This window comes from Neoarius graeffei, chromosome 15, assembly GCF_027579695.1.
Source record: "Neoarius graeffei isolate fNeoGra1 chromosome 15, fNeoGra1.pri, whole genome shotgun sequence".
Classification (NCBI taxonomy): Eukaryota; Metazoa; Chordata; class Actinopteri; order Siluriformes; family Ariidae; genus Neoarius; species Neoarius graeffei.
In genome coordinates, this window is record NC_083583.1 from 38025691 (window position 1) to 38052213 (window position 26523).

At 43.3% G+C, this 26523-nt stretch overlaps 1 protein-coding gene across 2 annotated transcripts in view; it reads left to right on the top strand.

Annotated features, from left to right (window-relative positions):
- The window catches only part of impact (impact RWD domain protein), a 141579-nt gene that overhangs the window by 14436 nt on the left and 100620 nt on the right, over positions 1-26523 (top strand). For both annotated transcript variants that reach the window (XM_060941273.1, XM_060941272.1), the window contains exons 4-5: positions 1216-1278; positions 3727-3812. In XM_060941273.1, the coding sequence (XP_060797256.1) occupies positions 1216-1278; positions 3727-3812 (149 nt within the window). The remainder of the gene's footprint in view (positions 1-1215; positions 1279-3726; positions 3813-26523) is intronic.

A 26523-nucleotide genomic window follows, 5' to 3' on the forward strand; every position in this document is an offset into this window, starting at 1 on the left:
AACACATGGAAGAAGATTCTCTGGTCAAATGAGACAAAAATTGATCTTTTAGGCCATCATGAGAAATGCCATGTGTGGCGCAAACCCAACACCCTGAGAACTCCATTCCTATGGTGAAGCATGGTGGTGGCAGCATCATGCTGTGGGCATATTTTTTATCTGCAGGGAGAGGAAAGCTGGTCAGGACTGAAGGAAAGATGGATGGCACTAAATACAGGGCAATTCTGGAGGAAAACCTGTTTGAGTCGGCCAGAGGTTTGAGGCTGGGATGAAAGTTCACAGTCCAACAGGACAATGACCCTAAACATACTGCTAAAGCTACACTGGAGTGGTTTAAAGGGAAACATTTAAATGTCTTGGAATGGCCTAATCAAAGCCCAGACCTCAATCCAATTGAGAATCTGTGGCATAACTTGAGGATTGCTGGACACCAACGCAACCCAGTTGGAGCAGTTTTGCCTTGAGGAATGGGCAAAAATCCCAGTGGCTAGATGTGCTAAGCTAATAGAGACATACCCCAAGAGACTTGCAGCTGTAATTACAGCAAAAGGTGGCTCTACAAAGTATCGACATTTGGGGATGAATATCTATGCACACTCCAGATTTCTGTTTTTTTTTCATCTTAATTATTGTTTGTGTCACAATAAAACAACAGTTTTCACCTTTAAAGTTGTAGGCATGTTGCGTAAATCAAATAGTGTTCACCCTCCAAAAATCCATTTTAATTCCAGCTTGTAATGCGACAAAACAGGACCAACACCAAAGGGGATGAATACTTTTGCAAGACACTGTAAGCTGAAAGAAAGAGTGGATATGAGGACAGGTGATGTACTAAGTCAACGTGACATTGTGTGGCACTGTTTAGCCAAAAACGAAGTCACTGTGTAATTACCTGGCCGTTGTAGCTCAATCCTACAACTGTACTGGTTTATTTGCATTGCATATTAATTGGCTGTCTGTTATTTACAACCTAATCTCATGGAACATTTCAGTAATTTGCTGCTATAGAACTGCTGCTGATTGACATTCAGTTAAATTTACTGAAAGAGCTTATGGAAAGTTAATGTCTTCACCAAATAATTTCTCTAAATCCTTGTATAATCATTATTCATTTCTGTTAATCAAAATGGATTCACCACTAATTAAACTGAATACAATTGACTCATTTGTGAAATTGCATTTCATTGCATCATGTTTGTTTTGTCATATTTCCAGTGCTGTGTGGTTAAGAGGTCCAGACAGAATCGCACTCTCAAATAGCCTTGAGGAACTCTACCTGTAAGTCCTCTCACAGCCATGCTGATAGGTTGATAAAACACATATTGAATTGACAGTTTAATATGTGTAAAGAATGAAACACTTCAGGACGTGCTGTTATCGGAAAATAATCAATGAAAGGGTGGCGTCATGAAGTGGAGTAAACTATTCCAATAACAACACATCCCGGATTGTTTCATACCTTTAGTAATTTGCCAAAATGTAAATTTTTTTCTTTAATTATTAAAGAATGACATGTTTCTTATCCACTTATCATTACATTTAATGGTGTGGAATATCAACAAACCATGTTGTAGCAGCGATAAACAGTCGTTCTCTCACCAGCCGCTCTTTTTTCCATTTCTTGAAGTTAATTTAGATTAATCTAATCTAGAGTAAACGTTATTGATCCCTTTGGGAGGGTTCCCTCAGGGAAATTAAAATTCCAGCAGCATCATTACAGGATAAACAGAGAATAGAAATAGAGAAAACTTCTAGATAAATTAAGTATTTACACAAATATAAAAAATAAGATATGAAGGAAAAAGGCCAGCAGGAGAGGTATTGCACATTTATATTGCACATTGTCCAGTATTGCTTTTAGTCAGGCTAAGCTACTGCTCCTTCCTGTCCTCTGTCCTCCTGTTACCCCTCCTCCCCCCCCAGAGAGGAGTTGTACAGTCTGATGGCGTGAGGGACAAAGGAGTTTTTAAGTCTGTTAGTCCTGCCCTTGGGAAGGAGCATTCTGTCACTGAACAGGCTCCTCTGGTTGCTGATGACGGTGTGCAGAAGGTGACTGGCATCGTCCATAATGTTCAGTAGTTTGTCCATAGTCCTCTTCTCTGCCACCGTCACCAGAGAGTCCAGCTTCATGCCGACCACAGAGCCGGCCCGCCTGATCAGTTTGTCCAGCCTGGATGTGTCCTTCTTGGATGTGCTGCTCCCCCAGCACACCACGGTGTAAAACAGGACACTGGCAACCACGGACTGATAGAACATCCACAGGAGTTTTCTGCAGGTGTTAAAGGACTGCAGCCTCCTCAGGAAGTACAGCCTGCTCTGTCCCTTCCTGTACAGGTGGTTGGTGTTGCAAGTCCAGTCCAGCTTGCTGTCCAGCCACAGCCCGAGGTACTTGTAGGAATCCACAGCCTCCACCTCAACTCCCTCGATCAGAACTGGTCGTGACCTTGGTCTGGACCTCCCAAAGTCAATGACCAGCTCCTTGGTCTTCGAGGTGTTGAGCTGCAGATGGTTCCTGTTGCACCAAACGGCAAAGTCCCTCACCAGGCTCCTATACTCCTCCTCTCTATCATCCCTGATACACCCCACGATGGCTGTGTCATCGGCGAACTTCTGAATGTGACACAGCTCCAAGTTGTAGTAGATAAGATAAAAAATGCAGTTTGGCATGTTACGAAGCACTGACACTGGAGGCTCATTTCAAAAATATCAAATAAGCATCTCCTTACTCAAGCATTGTAATCATAATATTTAAATAATATTGGCTGGCATTGAGTGGTATATCAGATATAATCCATTCAGCTAGCATAATACTGAATAAGTTGAGGACGAGTTCAGTATCATGCTAGCTGAATGGAATATATCTGATATACTACCAAAAAAAGACAGCCAATAATATTATTATTATTATTATTATTATTATTATTATTATGATACATACCGGGCGGCACGGTGGTGTAGTGGTTAGTGCTGTCGCCTCACAGCGAGAAGGTCCGGGTTCGAGCCCCGTGGCCGGCGAGGGCCTTTCTGTGCGGGGTTTGCATGTTCTCCCCGTGTCCGCGTGGGTTTCCTCCGGGTGCTCCGGTTTCCCCCACAGTCCAAAGACATGCAGGTTAGGTTAACTGGTGACTCTAAATTGACCGTAGGTGTGAATGCGAGTGTGAATGGTTGTCTGTGTCTATGTGTCAGCCCTGTGATGACCTGGCGACTTGTCCAGGGTGTACCCCGCCTTTCGCCCGTAGTCAGCTGGGATAGGCTCCAGCTTGCCTGCGACCCTGTAGAACAGGATAAAGCGGCTACAGATAATGAGATGAGATGAGATGATACATACCCACTCCTTTCAGGTGTTCAACGCGTCTTTCGCTTTCAAAATTCTCTCAAAATCTTCCGTATTTAATGGCACAAACCTGGCGGCCATGTTTGTTTACAAATTGTCACAGTCGCTCGCTTGCACGGAAGTTTTACATCTCCAATGTGTGACGTCATGTTGTCTTGACAACCATGCAATATCATAAACCACATTCAACACTCATTCTCCATTGGGTAGAGTGATGTGATACACACAGGATAAGTGATGTGCCAACAATATTGTATGCTGTCAAATTAAACAAATGAAACCTGCTAGAAGGGAATAGAATAGATGATTTTATTCCATTGAAAAAGTGTCCTGTATGTATGATGATAGTTATTATGACTCAGTTATAACCTGGATGTGTTGTATCATGGCAGGGAAAACCCTGGAGAGAGCATCCTATACCTGTGGGTAGAAAAAATTCGAGAGTTCCTGGTAGACAGATCGCAAAATGCAAACACAGGTAAAGACTGAGTGTGTGTGTGTGTGTGTGTGTGTGTGTGTGTGTGTGTGTGTGTGTGTGTGTGTGTGAGTCACTGGGTTCATAAAAACATCCCATGATTATAAGCCACTTCCTTTTTAATATTATGACCAATCCAGAGCACAGATGTGAATCAGTATGATCCAGTATAAGTGTGGAAAAAAATGCTTTCAAATTTGTTAAACACAAGAACATTTTGTATTCAGTCAGTCAGTTGTGGCAGGAAAAGAAAGCTAATAATGTCTTCTGTCACACACGTCCTATGTTGTAATACAGTATAATATCCTGAAATGCAGTTATGTTTTTTGTGAGCCTGAGAGAACATGGTGCACCTTCTGTGAGTCACTGGACTCTCCTGATATGGATGATAAAGCTTGAAGGAGCACGTTTATCTGAGAATTACAGTGTTGACGCAGGAGATTTGAGATTAAATTTCTGCTGTCAGTTTTATTTGCCAGAGAACACAGAGAGAAAGGGCCTGTTATCTTAAACAGATGTGTGCAGTTAAGTGCTATGTGGATGGGACTAGATTTCCTGACATTCAGTGATGGGAGTGTCTTCGTGATGTTCTTCATGGCTAAAAATTTCATGTGTCCTCCACACACTGTGTTTTAATATACACGGCTGAAAATTTTACAGATCTTTCAGTGTTTGACAGAAAATGTACACTACCTTTTATACTGCTTTTACAATAATGTACAAAATATTGGGATTATCACTACGTCGTTTCTCCCATCAAAGCAGTCAACATGTATTTATTTATAAAACAGATATTTCCCACAGTCGCTTTGTATACTTTTTGTGTGTGTTTACATTGTCCAAGACGTATTTCCTGGTGAAATATTGGGGTTAGAAGAAATTCTCAGATGATGGTGCTGGACATGATACTGCAACTTGCTCAAGCTGATTTCACACACGAAAAATGTCAAATGTATGCCAAAGGTCAGAATCAAGCTTAACTGAAACACATCTTTGTTTTTCGCAAACTCTACCCATCCAACTGTCTGAATAGTGCTTAAAGGTCATAGGCAACAGTTTTAATTTTATGCACATTTGAAACTTTATATGTTAAAAAACCCTCTGTAATTTTTTTCTGGTCCCAAGAAGTATTGTTAATAAGTAATAATTAAAATAAGTTAGCGTGGATCGTGGCGAATTTCTGTTTGGCTATTTTTGTGACCACTCGGCGCGTGACGTCATTTAAGACAAACAAACCGCTTGAGTTGAGTCCACTTCCGTTTACGTACATTGCGATTCGGCTTGAGTGCAGATGTGTGTTCAGGAATTTCCAAAGAAAAACCCATGCCTTATTGTTGTGCAGTGAACTGTAACAACGGGACCGGTTCAGGAAGAAGTTTTTACCTTTTACCGAGAGAGGAGAAGAGGCAGAGAGAGTGGATTGGCTTTTTCCGGAAGAGGAGAAGAGGCGGAGCGAGAGGATTGGCTTTTTCTGAAAAAGGAGAAGAGGCAGAGCGAGTGGGTTGGCTTCTTCCAGAAGAGAAGAGGCGGAGCAAGAGGATTGGCTTTTTCTGAAAAAGGAGAAGAGGCGGAGCGAGTGGGTTGGCTTTTTCCGAAAAAGGAGAAGAGGCGGAGCGAGTGGGTTGGCTTTTTCCGAAAGAGGAGAAGAGGCGGAGCGAAAGGATTAGCTTTTTCCGAAAAAGGAGACGAGGCGGAGCGAGTGGGTTGGTTTGTTCCGAAAGAGGAGAAGAGGTGGAGCAAGAGGATTGACTTTTTCCGAAAAAGGAGAAGAGGTGGAGCGAGAGGGTTGACTTTTTCCGAAAAAGGAGACGAGGCGGAGCGAGAGGGTTGACTTTTTCCGAAAAAGGAGACGAGGCGGAGCGAGAGGGTTGACTTTTTCCGAAAAAGGAGAAGAGGTGGAGCGAGTGGATTGGCTTTTTCTGAAAGAGGAGACGAGGCGGAGAGAGTGGATTGTGCGTGTGAAGCCAGAGGGTTGTTTTTTTCCGGAAGAGGAGAAAAGGCGGAGAGAGTGGATTGTGCACGTGAAGCCAGAGGGTTGGCTTTTTCCGAAAGAGGAGACGAGCCGGAGAGAGTGGATTGTGCACGTGAAACAAAATCAAGCAGTCAAAGAAGAAACGGAGCAGCAACGCTCAAGCAAAAAGGAGAAGATTGGAAGTAAACATTTTTACTTTTGCTTGCAATTGACAAGTGAAGAATCCTGAGGGATCCTGTACAATTATTGTGGAAATGAGACAAAGGGATATTTCCTCTCTTAGAGTAGGCTATAAATAGTATAATGCCGTGGATGGCAGGCTAATGTGGCCTACCGGCGCACTGTCCAGTAATCGTTACCTATATCCACTAGGGAGGGCGGTTTAATTATTCTTCAAAAGGGCTCTTATTTAGTATTATGATGAAAGTAGGAATTTATCATAATTACCAGGATAAATCGTTTGGGCGCGAGTCTTGTTGAGGTCCGGGGTCACCACGATCAGAGTCGGCTGAGTCGCTGTCCGATTCCGAGGCTGCACGGTCAAACCAGTGAGCCACATTCACCGATTGCTTCGCAACGGCCATAGGTTCATACATATATGGTTTCACCTCTCAGTATTTAATTTGGAGACTTCCGACTTCAAAATCGCTATCGCTTTCAGACATTTTACACAACCTCTCACAACCAAAGTCCGTACACGTGTGCTCGGGTCGCAAGTAAACACAGAACTGCTCCCAGTCTGTTTGCCTTAAATGACGTCACGACGACGGTCCCCTGGCGGTGAAAGTGTGCATAAGTGAGATGTAAACAAACCTTCGGAAATTGGGCAAAACAGTATGTTTTAACCGTGTTGTTCAATTTTAGGGTGCAAATTAGACACTAGGAAGATTGAATTCGCTTTTTGGGTCATTCTTCTAGACAATAAAGTTGATATTCTATGTTTCGCCTCCGACCGTTGCCTATGACTTTTAAGAAGTCTAGTTATGTCTGTGGTCTGAGTACTGATGTGCACAATTTCTACGTTAAATCCTTAGGCGTTGTTTTGAATTCAGCTCCTGAATATGACCGTACATGCTCAGAGAAAAGCTGAAGTTATGTCTTTTGTGCTTAATGGATTGCTGTAAACAGTCTAAAGCAGTCCCAAACTCATAAAGTAATCAAATATACCATGCACTGAGACGCTCCAGTTGAAATTATGGATGCTCTTCGGTGACTGGCATAGTACTATTTTGTGAGGGGCGCAGCCCAGAAGAAAATAGTACTATGCCAGTCACCGAAGACAATCCATAATTCCTGGTGCCTCTCAGTGTATAGTATATTTGATTTATATCCCTCATCAAAAAATTCCAAACTAAAAGTGTTGATTGAATCTCGGCATAAACTCACTGGAGGCAGCCATGTTTGTTTACGTCGGAGTGACCTTCGACCTGCGCATGTACAATGTACCATGCTATTGCTTGCCTTGCTAGGCATGATCATGATACGTAGAGCCACACACACACACACACACACACACACACACACACACACACACACACACACACACAAAAATGTTCTGTATAGCTTGAAAGTGTGACCTCAGTTCATGGTATATCCAGGATATACCATGACTGACTCTCACCATATCCATTTTTTTATTTTTATTTTTAACATCATGAGATACATTGCTAAATCAGTGGTGGAACTATTTTATGTCACATGAGCTGTCCTTGGCCAATCCCTGCACGGGAAATTTTGAGGAGGGATATAATTACAAAGAGTCCATAGCACTGACCGTTCCTGAGTTCGTTGTTGATTGAGCAAGACAGCTAATTTTGTGCCTCGTTTTCTTTGAGTCACACACGAGGTGTTGGTGTTTTGTTATAAATTGAGTTTCACTCATTCACTGTGACTGGAATGGATTTCTTGAATGCATTTCTATGGAGTTTTGTGCTTCATGCATTTAAATGAAAAGGAAATGCACAGCACAGGGGGAAAACGTGCAGCAGGACGAATGAGTCATGAGTCTCATGGGGTTGGTGTGGTATTAAACCATTTAAAGGGAAGTGTAACTCAAAAAAATGGTTCAAAAAAGCTTTCACTGGGAATTGGCCTTAAGGACAGCGTTTGTATCTAGGACTATGGATCTTCTGCCAGCTCGTCACTTGTATATTAAAAAAGAAACTACAGGAGATCATTTTTCAGAGCAATAGATATCGCATTCAGTCTTTATATTGCATAAATATACTTGCCTCGATGCAAACAAGGTTTCATCTAAAGAAAAGATGAAATTGTCTTTCATGGTCAGTGGATGAATGATTTGCTCTACACAGTCTGAAAACAGTCCAAAACTCATACAATTCCAAATAGTCCCCATTGCTGACCCATCCTGACTTTGTTATTGTTTTTCTTGGGTATTTCTTAAGAACATTACATTAATGGCAGTTAGCAGATGCTCTTATCCAGAGTGACATGCAACATACCCAGAGCAGCCTGGGAAGCAGTTGGGGGTTCGGTGCCTTGCTCAAGGGCACTTTAGCCATTCCTGCTGGTCCAGGGAATCAAACCAGTGACATTTTGGTCCCAAAGCTCCTGCTTTAAAGGAACAGTCCACCGTACTTCCATAATGAAATATGCTCTTATCTGAATTGAGACGCAAAGCTCGGACAGGGACGGAGCAGTACCTGTCCGAGCTTTGTGCGACCTCCCAGTCAGTCAGACGCAGTCAGACGCGCTGTCACTCCTGTTAGCAATGTATCTAGGCTCAGTATGGCCAATGGTATTTTTTTGGGCTGTAGTTAGATGCGATCAAACTCTTCCGCGTTTTTCCTGTTTACATAGGTTTATATTAGGGTTGGGCGGTATTACGGTAAGAAGGTATCCCGAGGTATCCAAAAGTACCAACGGTATCGGTCTCATTACCGTCATTTTAAAAAAAATATATAATATCTAAATAAATATGGAGTACATGAGGTCATAATATAAAATAATAAAATGAAGATCATCCCGAATAACTGTGTGATCGTATTTTCACTAATTCTATCAATTTCCTAAAGAAGTTTTCATCGCGTGCAGGGTTGTTTATGTCGTTACCATGGCAACCCTGCGTGACATTTTGGAGTCTGACAGAAAGCTTCGCAAGAGACTGAGACCGGGGGTGTCATGGCTCAGATGGCTAAGGCACCGTACCATAAATCCGGGGACCCGGGTTCGATTCCGACCCGAGGTTATTTCCCGATCCCGTCTCTCTCTCTCTCCCCCGCTCATTTCCTGTCTCTCTATACTGTCCTATCTAAAAAAAAAAAAAAAAGAGACTGAGACCGCGGTTGAAAGATGGCAAGTCAAGATAACGAGTTAGTGGCAAAAAAAAAAATACAACATCGGCAGTGTGGCAGCATTTTGGTTTCAAACCAAACGAAAAGGAAGAGCCAGCAATAATGTAAATGACCGCGCAAAATCGAAAAAAATCTAATATATCCCCTAAGGCACACCATAGCCTGGGGTACTCCACTTCCACGAGATCTCTCCAATGAGTTGTGTTTTGAGTAGGTTACATGAGTAACAGCAAGGTAAAATAATATAACGTATGACATTTGGGATGTGGGTAATAAACGTTTGAAATGTCATCTACTGAAGAAACGGAAGAAAACATCGTAGCGTAAACCGTTAGGTTTCTGGTGGGAATTAGCAATGCGCTTGCTATCTTTGTTGGGTGTGTTAAACCGTATGGATTTAAGTGGAATAATTGTAAGGAGTTATGTGATCAAGACAACGTTTTAAGCAAGGTAAGGCCATTTGATTATTAATTTCCCCGCCATGGCATGACGTGGGCCCATATGATTTTGCCTTGTGCAGCTATCACGCATTTGAATTAGGTTCGCCTCATTTGCGCTGAAGAATATGGTTTATCGCGCAGTCTAAACGGACTTGGGTGTTGGTTGATTCTTTTTCTTTTTTTTATTTCCCATGCTTGAAAGGGTATGATCCTGCTCATCGTGTACTTTTTTTTGATGGAGCAGGTGAAATAGTGCTGCAAATGGCGTTTCAACGCAGACATGTGTAAACGACAGTTGAATTCTATTTTCAAGATGAAGGAAGAGTTGCGTGATGCTTTGAAATATCTCTTAATCCATTCATCAATGCACAAAATTCGCTTTGCTGCTTAATCCATACCACAATGCACACAATTCGCTATGCTGCTTTTAAATAGTACATTTGAGGCATAGGCGCACGTTACACAGTAGGCCGAAACAAAATATTATTTTTTTCTCGGTAATACCGTATACCCCGGGAAAACACAGAGACGGTTTAAAGGTATCAAAATTTGGATACCGCCCAACCCTAGTTTATATGACCAGTGATATGAAACAAGTTCAGTTACACAAATTGAAACGTGGCGATTTTCTATGCTATGGAAAGTCCGCACTATAATGACAGGCGTACTAACACCTTCTGCGTGCTTCGGAGAATAGATACGGAGCTCAGATATCAATGCGCTGCCGAAGCGCGCAGAAGGTGTTAGTATGCCTGTCATTATAGTGCGGACTTTCCATAGCATAGAAAATCGCTACGTTTCAATTTGTGTAACTGAACTTGTTTCATGTCACTGGTCATATAAACCTATGTAAACAGGAAAAACGCGGAAGAGTTTGGTCGCATCTAACTACAGCCCCAAAAAATACCATTGGCCATACTGAGCCTAGCTACATTGCTAACAGGAGTGACAGCGCGTCTGACTGCGTCTGACTGACTGGGAGGTCGCGCAAAGCTCGGACAGGTACGGAGCAGCTCGTCTCAATTCAGATAAGAGCATATTTCATTATGGAAGTACGGTGGACTGTTCCTTTAAAGTGCATATCACGGGTAAAATCAGGAGCAAGATCAATGTAATTCTCCTATTTTATCTTATACTTTGGTCAAATATCTGTCACATTTTGCATTTTGTGCAATTTTTTTACCTTACGCAATACCAGAAAAATTCAGTTGAAATCAAGCCATTTGAGGCGAATTGGTCCGCCTCTGAAAAAACTTGGCGTTTGGATTTCCCGGCAAACATTGATTTTCGTGACGTCACGTGCGGGACGCCTCCTTCTGAATCCTACGTCAGCGCTGGTTTGTTTATGAGAAAACGACCGTATTATTTACATCCCCGGTGTTGTCTCCATCGTCTTCACTACTTCAATCATCATCAAATCCAAACAGATGAAGCCCCAATTCTGACATCTCATTATATTCTTCATCCAAAGGTGAAGTAACATTGTGCTCAGGTGACAATTCCATATTTCAATGCAAAATTGCTAGCTGCTAAACTTGGTCTACACAGGCTGTGCACTGAAACCGTGCAAGCTCTCGCAGCCTGCTGGCGCTTCCACAGGTAACATCACGAATCTGGCTCCAGACTCCCTTGGGATTTTTCCAGACGCGTTTTGTTATTTTATTTTTTTCTGCTGTAGACAGATGGCCTTGTGCAAAATTACCCTTCTGGATGAGTGTGTAAAGGGACATTCTTTCATATTAAAAAACCCCAAAATTGGTCCAGGATATGCACTTTAACCTTTAGGCTACGACTTTTGCCAGTGCTTTAGCTGGAAAAAGGAACTGATCAGTGGAAAACCAACAATAAAATATCTAATATTTCAAATGTCTTTGTTTTGATGGACCATGTCTCAACTCTGAAGTAATGACTTGATGGATCACTGATGGATAAGTGGCTTATCTTAATGATCTGTAGAGGTCTGTAAGAGATGACAGAGATGAGTAATACCACTCAGCTTGTCTTTGTGCTCTTCTCCTTCTGAATTCTGTCAGTCTGTGGCATCCAGAAAAAATAAGCAAAAAAGACATGATTATTGTAAAAGAGAGCAGATATCGACTGAGCAAAACAACCAATTTCGTGCCTGGTTTCCTTTGAGTCACACACTAGGTGTCAGTGTTTTGTTATAAATTTTCACTCACTCGCTGTGGCTCAGCTCTCTTATCTGAAGGATATTACTTGCTCCACTGATTTGTCTCATACTTTAAACTAAGTGTATAATGGGGTCAGTCAGTGCTCTAAACATAGGCAGCAGACACAGTCAGTTTGAGTTCTTCAGTGAGAGCAGGCGTTGGCTTTGGTTAGCTGACTCTGTAAAAGGGCAATTCCATGTAAATGTCAACCTCACCATGCAAAAATAAAGCAACATGTAATACATCAAAACCACTCCCAGAGATATCACCTAGGCCTGTATTTTACAGATGTGAATAAGTTGAACCAATTTGTAACCAACCTAATATGTCACTGTCAGTCTTTCTTTCTTATAATGTAAAACCCAAGCTAAAATCAACTTTGATCATGTACAATTCTATATTATTGCCACAAGCCACAGAAATGTATGCTAAAATCCACAAAACAGCAAAACAATAGCCATCCTAAATATTATTTAGGAACTTTGATAGTTTTAGCTGATATTTAGAGTTTTTCAAAGGGTTGTGGTGGTTAAATTGCTGATTTTCTAAACATATGCCATGTCTATTTCAGACGCGTCACATCCATAACGGAATTTCGTCACATCCATAACGCTGACTTTTCCTTCCGAAACACTGCATGAAATACAAAATATTTTAAACGAAGATTTTTTAATATTCACCTTGGACCCCTCTATCAAATGGATATCTCCATTTCGACATTAGGTTTACAATTTCACAGAGTTTGATAAAAATATACAGTCACCCAAGAAAAGTGATACTTTTTCTGTCACATCCATAACGCATCTTTTATTGGCATTTTTCTGGCATGCCCTAGATGTACTATGGGAATTGTTCTTGTTCTATCACTTCTCCAGTATGGTACAGCCTTAAAATATGCAACACCTGTTTAAATACTGGGAGACAATAAAACATGCACTGGGTCATTTGTTGCCATTTTGAGTTCAAGTGTCACGTCCATAACGCTGGAATTGCTCTAAACTAGTTTAGCCTGGTGGTACATTTTATTGGATGTTTAATGTTCTGAGCTGGTGATTGGTGCTAGCTTGGAAGAAGAATTTATGTTTCGAACTGGGAGCCATTTTCTCATCCGTCATCTCTGACTTGTTCGTCTGACATCTAAATCTACATCCATATTTCTGTAAACTTGACAGTATTAATTGTTAAAACTGCTGCAGAAATAAAATAAAATGGAATTGAATTTAGTTGACTTGATTTGAGCAATGCATGAACAGCTACTTTCAGTTCAGCTATTTTCAACACTGATCTAATGGAAATATGATTAAAACATGGGTTTGATATCTCTTCTTCCTAAGGATGTCATTTAAGTACAGTGGTGCTTGAAAGTTTGTGAACCCTTTGGAATTTTCTATATTTCTGCATAAATATGACCTAAAACATCATCAGATTTTCACACAAGTCTTAAAAGTAGATAAAGAGAACCCAGTTAAACAAATGAGACAAAAATGTTATACTTGGTCATTTATTTATTGAGGAAAATGATCCAATATTACATATCTATGAGTGGCAAAAGTATGTGAACCTCTAGGATTAGCAGTTAATTTGAAGGTGAAATTAGAGTCCGGTGTTTTCAGTTAATGGGATGACAATCAGGTGTGAGTGGGCACCCTGTTTTATTTAAAGAACAGGGATCTATCAGAGTCTGATCTTCAAAACACGTTTGTGGAAGTGTATCATGGCACAAACAAAGGAGATTTCTGAGGACCTCAGAAAAAGCGTTGTTGATGCTCATCAGGCTGGAAAAAGAATTTGGACTCCACCAATCCACAGTCAGACAGACTGTGTACAAATAGAGGAAATTCAAGACCATTGTTACCTTCCCCAGGAGTGGTCGACCAACAAAGATCACTCCAAGAGCAAGGCATGTAATAGTCGGCGAGGTCACAAAGGACCCCAGGGTAACTTCTAAGCAACTGAAGGCCTCTCTCACATTGGCTAATATTAATGTTCATGAGTCCACCATCAGGAGAACACTGAACAGCAATGGTGTGCATGGCAGGATTGCAAGGAGAAAACCACTGCTCTCCAAAAAGAACGTTGCTGCTCGTCTGCAGTTTGCTAAAGATCACGTGGACAAGCCAGAAGGCTATTGGAAAAATGTTTTGTTGACGGATGAGACCAAAATAGAACTTTTTGGTTTAAATGGGAAGCGTTATGTTTGGAGAAAGGAAAACACTGTATTCCAGCATAAGAACCTTATCCCATCTGTGAAATATGGTGGTGGTAGTATCATGGTTTGGGCCTGTTTTGCTGCATCTGGGCCAGGACGGCTTGCCATCATTGATGGAGCAGGCGAATTCTACAACCCCGATTCCAAAAAAGTTGGGACAAAGTACAAATTGTAAATAAAAACGGAATGCAATAATTTACAAATCTCAAAAACTGGTATTGTATTCACAATAGAACATAGACAACATATCAAATGTCGAAAGTGAGACATTTTGAAATTTCATGCCAAATATTGGCTCATTTGAAATTTCATGACCGCAACACATCTCAAAAAAGTTGAGACAGGGGCAGTAAGAGGCTGGAAAAGTTAAAGATACAAAAAAGGAACAGCAGGAGGACCAAATTGCAACTCATTAGGTCAATTGGCAATAGGTCATTAACATGACTGGGTATAAAAAAAGCATCTTGGAGTGACAGCGGCTCTCAGAAGTAAAGATGGGAAGAGGATCACCAATCCCCCTAATTCTGCGCCGACAAATAGTGGAGCAATATCAGAAAGGAGTTCGACAATGTAAAATTGCAAAGAGTTTGAACATATCATCATCTACAGTGCATAATATCATCAAAAGATTCAGAGAATCTGGAAGAATCTCTGTGCGTAAGGGTCAAGGCCGGAAAACCATACTGGGTGCCCGTGATCTTCGGGCCCTTAGACGGCACTGCATCACATACAGGCATGCTTCTGTATTGGAAATCACAAAATGGGCTCAGGAATATTTCCAGAGAACATTATCTGTGAACACAATTCACCGTGCCATCCACTGTTGCCAGCTAAAACTCTATAGTTCAAAGAAGAAGCCGTATCTAAATGTGATCCAGAAGTGCAGACGTCTTCTCTGGGCCAAGGCTCATTTAAAATGGACTGTGGCAAAGTGGAAAACTGTTCTGTGGTCAGACGAATCAAAATTTGAAGTTCTTTATGGAAATCAGGGACGCCATGTCATTCGGACTAAAGAGGAGAAGGACGACCCAAGTTGTTATCAGCGCTCAGTCCAGAAGCCTGCATCTCTGATGGTATGGGGTTGCATTAGTGCGTGTGACATGGGCAGCTTACACATCTGGAAAGACACCATCAATGCTGAAAGGTATATCCAGGTTCTAGAGCAACATATGCACCCATCCAGACGACGTCTCTTTCAGGGAAGACCTTCATTTTCCAACATGACAATGCCAAACCACATACTGCATCAATTACAGCATCATGGCTGCGTAGAAGAAGGGTCTGGGTACTGAACCGGCCAGCCTGCAGTCCAGATCTTTCACCCATAGAAAACATTTGGCGCATCATAAAACGGAAGATACGACAAAAAAGACCTAAGACAGTTGAGCAACTAGAATCCTACATTAGACAAGAATGGGTTAACATTCCTATCGCTAAACTTGAGCAACTTGTCTCCTCAGTCCCCAGACGTTTACAGACTGTTGTAAAGAGAAAAGGGGATGTCTCACAGTGGTAAACATGGCCTTGTCCCAACTTTTTTGAGATGTGTTGTTGTCATGAAATTTAAAATCACCTAATTTTTCTCTTTAAATGATACATTTTCTCAGTTTAAACATTTGATATGTCATCTGTGTTCTATTCTGAATAAAATATGGAATTTTGAAACTTCCACATCATTGCATTCCGTTTTTATTTACAATTTGTACTTTGTCCCAACTTTTTTGGAATCGGGGTTGTATATTACACTGCCCTGTGGCACAGCATGAGCAACAGCTTTAAAAGCAGTTTGTGTTGCACAAAGTGATTTTAAAAAATGTTATAAAACATACAGTACTGTGCAAAAGTCTTAGGCACCCTATTTTTTTCATACAAACTTTGTTATAGATTTCTGTTTTATGACTTCAACATGCTCAAGTCGGTACAAAAACATTTTAAAGTCCAGATGTTTGTTTTCCTGCACAAAATTAAATGTTACAGAAAAAAAAAGTTTGTATCTGAGCAGCATATTACATAAGAGAGCACTTTTCAGATTAAAAAAGAAAACATAATGAAGGCTGTTGGGTTTTGGTGTAAAATGAAGAAGCGAGTGTGACAAAGTGTCCAGAAGAACTGTGGCTGGTTCTGTAAGATGCTCAGTAAAACCTACAGCTCATTTCCTTATAAAACTGCACTCACTGTACCTGAGACTACCATTTGTTTTTTTAAAGCAAAGGGTCGTCTCACACCAAATATTGACTTTGTTTCATTTATTATGGCGTACTGCTCTTTATAGTTTTTTTTTTTTAATGTTGAAACATTTCATATTATTTTTAAGCCATTTTTGGTTGACAGCATTTCTTTACATGTGACTAAGACTTTTGCACAGGACTGAATATGTACAACATATTTTTTAAATTGATTTTAACTCCGTTTCAATCTACATGCAGGTAAATCAGAAGAGTGATGCATGGTTCTAAATAAATTTCACAACACGCAGAGAGTAGAAGAGATTGATTGAATGGATTTCCTCAGACTTTTGTGCTTCACTTGTGTGTAGATGGATAAGTGATGAGTCTAATGAGGTTGGTTTGGTTTTAAACTGTTTAAAGTGAAGTGGAACTAAAAATGGTTTTAAAAAAGTTTTCATTGGGAATTGGTCTTAAAGTGCGTATCAGGGGTAAATTCAGGAGCAAGATCAATGTAATTCTTCTATTTTATATTAAACTTTGGTCAAATATCTGTAACATTCTGCATTCTCTGCCATTTTTTTTACCTTGCGCAATACCAGAAAAATTCAGTTGAAATCAAGCCATTTGAGGCGAATTGGTCCACTTCTGAAAAAACTTGGCATTTGAATTTCCCGGCAAACATTGATTTTCGTGACGTCATCTGCGGGACGCCGCCTCCTGAATCCTATGTCAGCACTGGTTTGTTTATGAGAAAACGACCTGGTGGTTTTCTGCAAATTTCTTCAACGTCATCGTGTAATTATTAAAATGGTTAACAGATGTATCGTAGGAGGGTGTAGCAACACCAATCTTGATGGAATTAATACTCATCATTTTCCAAAAGACCGGACAATGAGAGAGAAATGGGAGCGCTTGGTCTACACAGGCTGTGCACTGAAACCATGCAAAGATCTCTCAGCCTGCTGGCGCTTCCGCAGGTGATATCACGAATCTGGCTCCAGACTCCCCTGGGATTTTTCCAGACGTGTTTTATTTTATTTTTTCTGCTGTAGACAGATGGCCTTGTGCAAAATTACCCTTCTGGATGAGTGTGTAAAGGGACATTCTTTCATGCAAAAAAACCACGAAATTGGTCCAGAATATGCACTTTAAGGAAAGCTTTTGTGTCTATGCCTATGGATTTTCTGCCATGTCTCACAAATACAGTATATTTAAAAAAAAACAAACAAAAAACTATAGGTGAAAAATCTATTTTTCAAAACAATAGATTCACTCTTTAAATTGAATAAACAAGGTTTCATCTAATTAAATGTGTAGATCTGCATCAATTTTAATATCAAAAATCTAGTCTTCTACTGACATTAGAATTAAAATGCTTTTACAGAACAGCTGGGATGTTAATTCTGTTAGGACTAGGACTGTTTTGGCCTCTAGAGGCCGCTGTTATTTCCTTTTCATGTCGTGTTTATTTTGGCCTCTAGAGGCCGCCACTGTTCCTGTGTTTTGTGTTTGTGTTAATTGCCTAATTATCTTCACCTGTGTCCTTAATTAGTTTGTCTATTTATACCCCTGAGTTCAGTCCTCTTGTCACGGAGTCTTTGTGCTGTTATGTTTATCTCCAGTTTCCTTTGTACTGTGTTTTTTTGATCTTCTTAGCTTTTGTATTTTTGCACTTTGCTTTTCTTTTGGATTATACTCTTTGGTTTTTTTTTGTCTTTTGTTTTGCCCTGTATATAGTGTATATAGTTTAAATAAACCTTTTGATTCTTTTTCTACTTCCGCCTCACGCCTCTGCATTTGAGTCATCCCCCTGGTGGCCTAGTGGGGGTTTGCTGGATTATCACACCAACGAACCAGATTCGAATCCCAGCAAAACCCTAACAGAAAGACTCCGTCATGACCGACTCAGCAGAGGCTGCTTCAACTGTCTACCCGGCCAACCTTCAGGGAATTATGGCAGCTTTGACACGCTTCGGAGCGACCATGGACGCTCATGGACGTACGCTCACCAGCCAACGTGAGGCCCTCGCTCGCCACGAGGAACTGCTTCAGCAAATTGGGAAAACCCTGGCACAGCTGACATCTCTGCCTGCATCTCCTGCTCCTGATCCAGTTCCTGCTCCTGATCCAGCTCCCACCCCTGCTCCAGTGCCTCCTGCAATGCTGCCTTCTTCACCTCGCGAACCCAGCCTTCCTGCACCACAGAGGTATGACGGCAAGCACAGTGAGTGCCGAGAGTTCCTTACCCAGTGTCAACTCACCTTTGAGCTTCAGCCTACCACCTACACTACGGATCGCCGCAAGATTGCCTTTGTGATCACCTTATTAGCTGGTAAGGCGCGAGCCTGGGCTACTGCTATCTGGCAAAGACAGGGACCTGAGTGCTTTGATTTCCAGCTGTTTTCTGAAGAGATGCTTCGGGTCTTCGATCAGGCAGACATCAGTACCGACGCAGCCCGAAAGCTCATGTCCATCCGGCAAGGAGGAAGCGTCGCAGATTACGCCATCTCGTTCCGAACACTCGCAGCAGTAAGTGGATGGAACGAGACTGCCCTGGTGTCAGCCTTCCACCATGGTCTGTCTGACCCCATCAAGGACGGTCTGGCCTCTATTGGATGCCCAAGTGACCTCGAAACCCTCATCTCACATGCTATTCGTCTGGACAACAGGATGAGAGAACGCCACCAAGCCTTGAGCCCCCCCAGCCTCCCTACCTCTACCTGGAGACCATCTACCTCCTTCAGTGACTGTCCAGAACCCATGCAAGTGGGTCGTACTCGCCTCTCCGCATCTGAGAGGGAGCGCAGAAGGAGGGACAAGTGCTGCATCTACTGTGGCAAGCCTGGTCACTTCCGAGCATCATGTCCCGAACTCTTGGGAAAAGGACCGCCCCGTCCAGCCGAGGGAGGGTTGTGACGGGGCCTACCCTCTCTCCCGGACTCCCTGGTCAAGGAATCTACATCCCGGTCTCCATCTCCTGGGGTGAGTCTGTCCACTCTTGTCAAGCTTTGATAGACTTAGGGGCGGCTGGGAACTTTATGGATATTCACTTCGCCCAAAGTATCAATATACCTACTGCACCTCTTGAAGTCCCTCTGTCTGTGTCTGCCCTCGATGGCCAAGCGTTAGGTGATGGAAGAGTCACCCAAGTTACTTCTCCAGTCTTCCTCCAGTCTCAAGGTCACAAGGAAGAAATATCCCTGCACCTGATTCCTTCACCTGAGTTCCCAGTTATTCTAGGCCTTCCTTGGCTTACTCGCCACAACCCTCGCATAGACTGGGTAACAAGCCAGGTTGTGGAATGGGGCCCTGCATGCCATGCCTCTTGTCTGCTCTCTAGCTCTCCTGGGTCTCCTGCCGAGCCCCCTGATCTCACCGAGTTATCTCAAGTTCCCACAGAGTACTGGGATCTCAAGGAGGTATTCAGCAAGAGCAGGGCCGCCGTTCTTCCTCCGCACCGGGCCTACGACTGTGCCATCGACTTGCTCCCTGGGACTACCCCTCCTCGTGGCAGACTGTTTTCACTCTCTCAGCCAGAACGCAAGGCCATGGAGGAATACCTCAAAGATGCCCTGGTCTCTGGGTTTATTCGACCCTCCACTTCACCTGCTGGAGCCGGCTTCTTCTTTGTCGGCAAGAAGGATGGGGGGCTCCGACCATGTATTGATTACAGGGGCCTGAATAAGATCACTGTGCGCAACCGATATCCCCTTCCGCTGATGTCCACAGCTTTCGACCTGCTCCAAGGCGCCACCGTCTTCACCAAGTTGGACCTACGGAACGCATACCACCTCATCCGTATCCGACAGGGAGACGAGTGGAAGACTGCCTTTAACACCCCGTCTGGGCACTACGAATACCAGGTGATGCCCTTCGGACTCACCAACGCACCAGCTGTTTTTCAGGCCCTAATCAACGACGTCTTAAGGGACATGATTAACCTATACGTTTTTGTCTACCTCGACGACATCCTTATCTTTTCCAAGACCGTGCAGGAGCACCGCCACCATGTCCGCCAGGTTCTCCAGAGGCTGCTACAGAACAATCTGTTCGCCAAGGCCCAGAAATGCGAATTTCATGTTCCCGAGGTCTCCTTTCTGGGATTTATTGTACGGACAGGCCAACTCCAAATGGACCCTGCCAAGACCCTGGCCGTCCGGGATTGGCCTACTCCCAAGTCCGTTAAGGAGGTTCAGCGGTTCTTAGGATTCGCTAACTTCTACCGCAAGTTCATCAGGAACTTCAGTTCTGTGGCAGCACCCATGTCAGACCTCACCAAAGGGACAGGTGGATCTTATGGCTGGTCTCCTCAGGCAGAAAAGGCGTTCAAAGACCTCAAGGACCGCTTCTGCACGGCACCCATTCTGGTTCTCCCGGACACCTCCCAACCATTCATCGTGGAGGTGGACGCCTCGGACAGTGGTGTCGGCGCGGTGCTCTCTCGACGTTCGGAAGGAAAGCTGCACCCCTGCGCTTACTTCTCCCACCGCCTGAGTCCTGCTGAGTCCCGGTACGATGTGGGGGATCGAGAACTGCTAGCGGTCAAACTGGCCCTTGAGGAGTGGAGGCACTGGCTGGAGGGAGCACAACATCCATTCCTGGTTTGGACTGACCACAAGAACCTGGAGTACCTCCAGCAAGCCAAGAGACTGAACCCTCGACAGGCTAGGTGGGCCCTGTTTTTCAGTCGGTTTGACTTCACCCTCTCTTACCGCCCCGGCTCCAAGAACACCAAACCTGACGCACTGTCCAGACTGTTCTCTGCCACTAACAGGGAGAATGAAGTCGGGCCTATTATCCCTGTGTCCCGGATTGTGGCCCCTGTCCGCTGGGGTATTGAGGAGGCTGTCCGACGAGCCCAACGCCAGGACCCCGGTCCTGGGACGGGGCCACCAGGCCTCTTGTACGTCCCACATCAAGCCCGGGCCAAGGTTCTCCAGTGGGGTCACTCTTCCCCTCTCACCGCCCACCCGGGAGCTCGGAGGACCCTGGACTTCCTGAAAAGACGCTTCTGGTGGCCTAACATGGAGAAGGAAGTAAGGTCATTTGTCCTGTCCTGTGAGGTTTGCACCAGAACCAAGAACCCACGACAGCGTCCCCAGGGTCTCCTGCATCCTCTGACCATTCCCCGGCGTCCCTGGTCCCACGTGGCAGTCGACTTTATCACGGGTCTCCCTGAGTCACAAGGTAACACGGTCATTTTGGTCTTAGTTGACAGATTCTCCAAGGCCTGCCGCTTCATACCACTGTGCAAACTCCCCTCTGCTCTTGAAACTGCGAAACTTTTGTTTAATCATGTCTTCCGAGTCTTTGGTCTTCCACAGGACATCGTCTCAGACCGAGGGCCCCAGTTCTCCTCCCGAGTGTGGCACGGGTTCTGCAAGGTCATCGGAGCCACTGCCAGCCTCTCCTCTGGGTTTCACCCACAGTCCAATGGTCAGACGGAGAGGCTCAACCAGGACCTGGAAACCACCCTGCGAGGCCTGGCTATGGATAACCCGACATCGTGGAGCACCTGGCTGCCATGGGCGGAGTACGCCCACAACACCCTGCAGTCATCGGCCACCAAGCTGTCGCCATTCCAGTGCCAATTCGGGTTCCAGCCACCTCTGTTCCCGGACCAGGAGGAGGACGCGGGGGTGCCCTCGGTCAACCAATATGTGAGACGGTGTCGCAAGACCTGGAGCAAGGTCAGGAAGACCCTCATACAGACCTCCAGAACCAACCAGACTCAGGCCAACCGCCATAGAAGACCTGCACACGCTTTCCGCCCTGGGCAGCGTGTTTGGCTGTCCACTAAGGACCTTCCACTGCGGGTGGAGAACCGCAAGCTTGCTCCTCGCTACATTGGCCCCTTCAAGGTGGTGCGCAGGGTGAACCCTGTCTCCTACCGGCTCCAGTTGCCCCGGACTCTGAGGATCAACCCCACTTTCCATGTTTCCCTGTTACGGCCCGTACTGACGTCTACGTATGCCCCTGCCCCTAGGAACCCCCCACCCCCCCGCATCTTCCAGGGGCAGACTGTGTTCACTGTGAATCGCCTGCTTGACTCCCGCCGGGTCCGCGGCGGGTTGCAATATCTGGTGGACTGGGAGGGCTATGGTCCTGAGGAGCGCTGCTGGGTTCCTGCTCGGGATGTTCTTGATAAAGAACTATGTCGGGACTTCCATTCGGCCCATCCGGATCGCCCTGGGAACGTCAGGAGACGCTCCTAGAGGGGGGGGTCCTGTTAGGACTAGGACTGTTTTGGCCTCTAGAGGCCGCTGTTATTTCCTTTTCATGTCGTGTTTATTTTGGCCTCTAGAGGCCGCCACTGTTCCTGTGTTTTGTGTTTGTGTTAATTGCCTAATTATCTTCACCTGTGTCCTTAATTAGTTTGTCTATTTATACCCCTGAGTTCAGTCCTCTTGTCACGGAGTCTTTGTGCTGTTATGTTTATCTCCAGTTTCCTTTGTACTGTGTTTTTTTGATCTTCTTAGCTTTTGTATTTTTGCACTTTGCTTTTCTTTTGGATTATACTCTTTGGGTTTTTTTTGTCTTTTGTTTTGCCCTGTATATAGTGTATATAGTTTAAATAAACCTTTTGATTCTTTTTCTACTTCCGCCTCACGCCTCTGCATTTGAGTCATCCCCCTGGTGGCCTAGTGGGGGTTTGCTGGATTATCACACCAACGAACCAGGTTCGAATCCCAGCAAAACCCTAACAAATTCATTATTTCTTAATCAACGTAATACAATAATCTGTTGTGATTTTTCAGTATAAATTCAAACAGAAATCCAAAAGTTATCAACATTTTTGATAAATTTCTTTATAATTTCCTTCTCATTAGTGACAGCAGTGGAGATAACTTTTACAAATGCAGGTCATATAGAACCTGAGATTTTTGGTTCTGAATAGAAAAACCCAGATTTTGAGAATAATGGTTTTATGAATGTAATGTGATATATATTTCCTTGTTGTTTATAAAATGAAAGCGAGCATTTGCTTCCACTGAGATAAAAACAGCCTCTGCATCTTTTCAAACTGCTGCTTATGCTGCGTCACTGGGTGGTACAATCCATCTATCCATTATCTCTAGCCGCTTTATCCTGTTCTACAGGGTCGCAAGCAAGCTGGAGCCTATCCCAGCTGACTATGGGCGAGAGGCGGGGTACACCCTGGACAAGTCGCCAGGTCATCACAGGGCTGACACATAGACACAGACAACCATTCACACTCACATTCACACCTACGGTCAATTTAGAGTCACCAATTAGCTTAACCTGCATGTCTTTGGACTGTGGGGGAAACCGGAGCACCCGGAGGAAACCCACGCGGACACGGGGAGAACATGCAAACTCCGCACAGAAAGGCCCTCGCCGGCCACGGGGCTCAAACCCAGAACCTTCTTGCTGTGAGGCGACAGTGCTAACCACTACAGGTGGTACAATCCACATGGAGGAAAACACTATCTAGCCTCTTCTGCATACATGAGCTCACAGACACCCATAATTTTGGATTGTGCCACTGTGAGTGATATGAGAAGAGTGTGTATGGTCGCCCTTCCACCCTGAGCGCACAGTCAGTTTTGCTCATTTGGCTCTTGGCCACGGATGACTGTGGCATCATCTAGATTCAAACTTGCTATCTCCTGACAAGAGGGCAAAGTGCTGCTCAGAAGCCAACACTTTTTTTAATTAAAGGATGACGTCATAGTCTTTATCCATTTATAGTTATTTCTAATGTTGTGGAACCACCATTAAGTAAAGTAGTTCCTGTTATCACTTGTTATAGCAGCTGTAAACACTCATTCCCTCATCAGCCTCTCTGGAGACTCTCAAGACTCCTTCCATAAACATTAATGTCTCCTCACCAAAAATAAAAAATCAGAAAACCATATCAGCCTTCATGCACATTATTTAATCTGTTTAAGTGGAGCATCCATCATACAAGACCCTGTGAATTAGCTGTTAGTCTGAGATGTTAGCAATTTGCTGGAAACCAATGTCAGAGCTGCAGTCGGAGAAAATTAATCAACACCTTCTGACCAGTGAGAATTGAGAATCAGGGCTGTGAAAAATCCGTGGAATTCCGCGAATTTGGCCGCCAAAAATATAATTTTAGTAAATCATCTAATTTTGCAATAACAAATTGGGGGGGTAGGGGTTGTTGTCTACCGACCGCTAGTAGTCTCGTACAGCGAGTGTCACCGAGCCGGCGAGTCTGGGAAAGAGCCTACCGCAAATTGTTCTTTCTGTAACGACATTGTAATTTTTTGGTATCTTTTTTTCTTTTGCGACAATGACAGACCAGTTTACGGCATTTGTGCCATGCTTGCAAACCATGGCGCGAATCTTGTTTTCTTTTCGTTTTACCATTGTGCTCTTTAAACACGCTTTCGATATCAACGGTTTTGAAAAGGAGAATTTCGCGGTATGTCCGCGTCACGGAGGAACATCGTTCAGAGGGAGGACGGTGAGACCGACGATGTCAAAAACATTGACAAGAAAAACGGCATCAAAAATCCACGGAATTGGCGATGGCTGGAGTTTAAAGCCGGTAGTGAATATCTCCATGAGCACATACGGAAGATAAAAGAACCGGGGAAAGCTTACCGCATCTTGTGCCATCAGGATGTGAAGTACGGTTCTGGTGGAAGAACACGTTTGGTTGACCATGTTAAAGGAAAAAAACATGCGGAATTGGTGAAATTGAAGCTGTTGAACTATAGATTACCAGGTAAACCATCTTGTTCACATTTATTATTTATGTAGTTTTAACTTATTGTTCATAATGTCATTGTTATCATGAATATGTAATGAAAGAGAGACCAAAAGAGCAAGGGAAAGCCATATAGAAAGTCAGAAAGAAAAGAGTAGGCTTTCTAAGCTGAAGAAACTGCTAACAAAGGAAATAAATATAAATATTGACTTGTAAATAGTTGTATATAGTTTTTGACTAGAATCTGTCTAACATGAACATGAAAGACATTTTGGTATTGAATCAGTTCAAAAACAAGAACATTAGTGACTATTATTTAATAGTCAGTCTAGAATTTCCCCCCTGGAAAAGACATTATGGTACCCAATGAATTGATACAAATCGACACAAGAATATGAGTGAATTTACAATATGAGGTATGTTATTGATATATTTTCATTCTTCAAGTGAACCCTTATCAGTTAAAAGGTAAATCAGTTCAAATTGTATTATTTCAACATAATAATAACTTCAAATTAAATGGCATGGTTGAGAAAATACTTGCTTTCAGGAGATGCTTCAAATCTATCAATATACACAAAATCTGTTCAGCTTCTGGGGCCCTGCGGCCCCCAGGCCTACGGCTCCTGGGGAGCTGCGCCCCCCAGACCCCCTGCTAAAATTGTTTCCTCGGATTTTGTCATTTCTATTTCACAGTCCTGAGAATTCAACAGTGCTTTGGTATAAAAAAAAAAAAAAATGTACTTTGTACAGTCTGTAGACTACTGAGAGAGTGCATACATGCATTAGAAGTGATCAGAATGAAATCAGGTTGCATTTAAAGTCCATACAACAAAAAATATTTTGCTGGATGTTTATCATGGTGCAGCTGTTATTGATTTCCTGCACATCTTCAGTTCTGTTGCCATCTGTTTTTTGTCCAAAAAGCCCCAATATGTTTATATCTTTGTTTTGGTCACCCATGGAGACTCCTGAACGCGTGCTTCCACACATTATAATCAATCAGATCTTTGTTAAGCACCTTTTTTCGTAGCATGAAGAAATAGCTTTTTTTTTTTACTAGCACCTGTGGTGGGCAACAAATAAACTTAACCCTCTATGGTACGGTGTTATCTTCAGGCAACGTTACAAATTTTTTTTACATACTGTGTTGCGATCATAATGCGTACCATAGATGGTTAATTACAGGCCTAGTTTTCACACTGCACTTTGTCATTATGATGTAAAAACAGATTCTGAACTCATTTTTTAGAAATAATTTTTACAATATGAGTGTATACGCATGTATAATAAAGGCAGTGGGCTGCAGCTGCGTCATCTCATTTTTGAATAGGGCTAAACGGCAAAGCAGTGCACAAAAAGCTTCATTTTCATCACTACACTGAGGAGCACTGATTGCCGTAATGCATCTGCGCTGGAGTCTCAAGAGAGGTGATATCTCTGATCTTACAGAAACCCTGGGCTTTTGTAAATCGCTGCTGTCATCCATAAGCATCCAGGTGACACTGATACTAATGAGAGGTGAAAATTACAGAGCAGGCTTTCACGCTTTTAGAGCTCAGGCCCTGTTGTAAAAGCCTCAGCCTTCAAATATTAACTCTAGATGACAAGCTTGTGTTCTGCTGGGTCACCCAGAAGAGGGTGGGCTCGCTTTTGATTGTGGTTCTTCATAAGGTTTCTTCCTAATGTTGTCTCAGGGAGTTTTTCCTTGCCTCTGTGGTCTCTGGCTTTCTCAATGC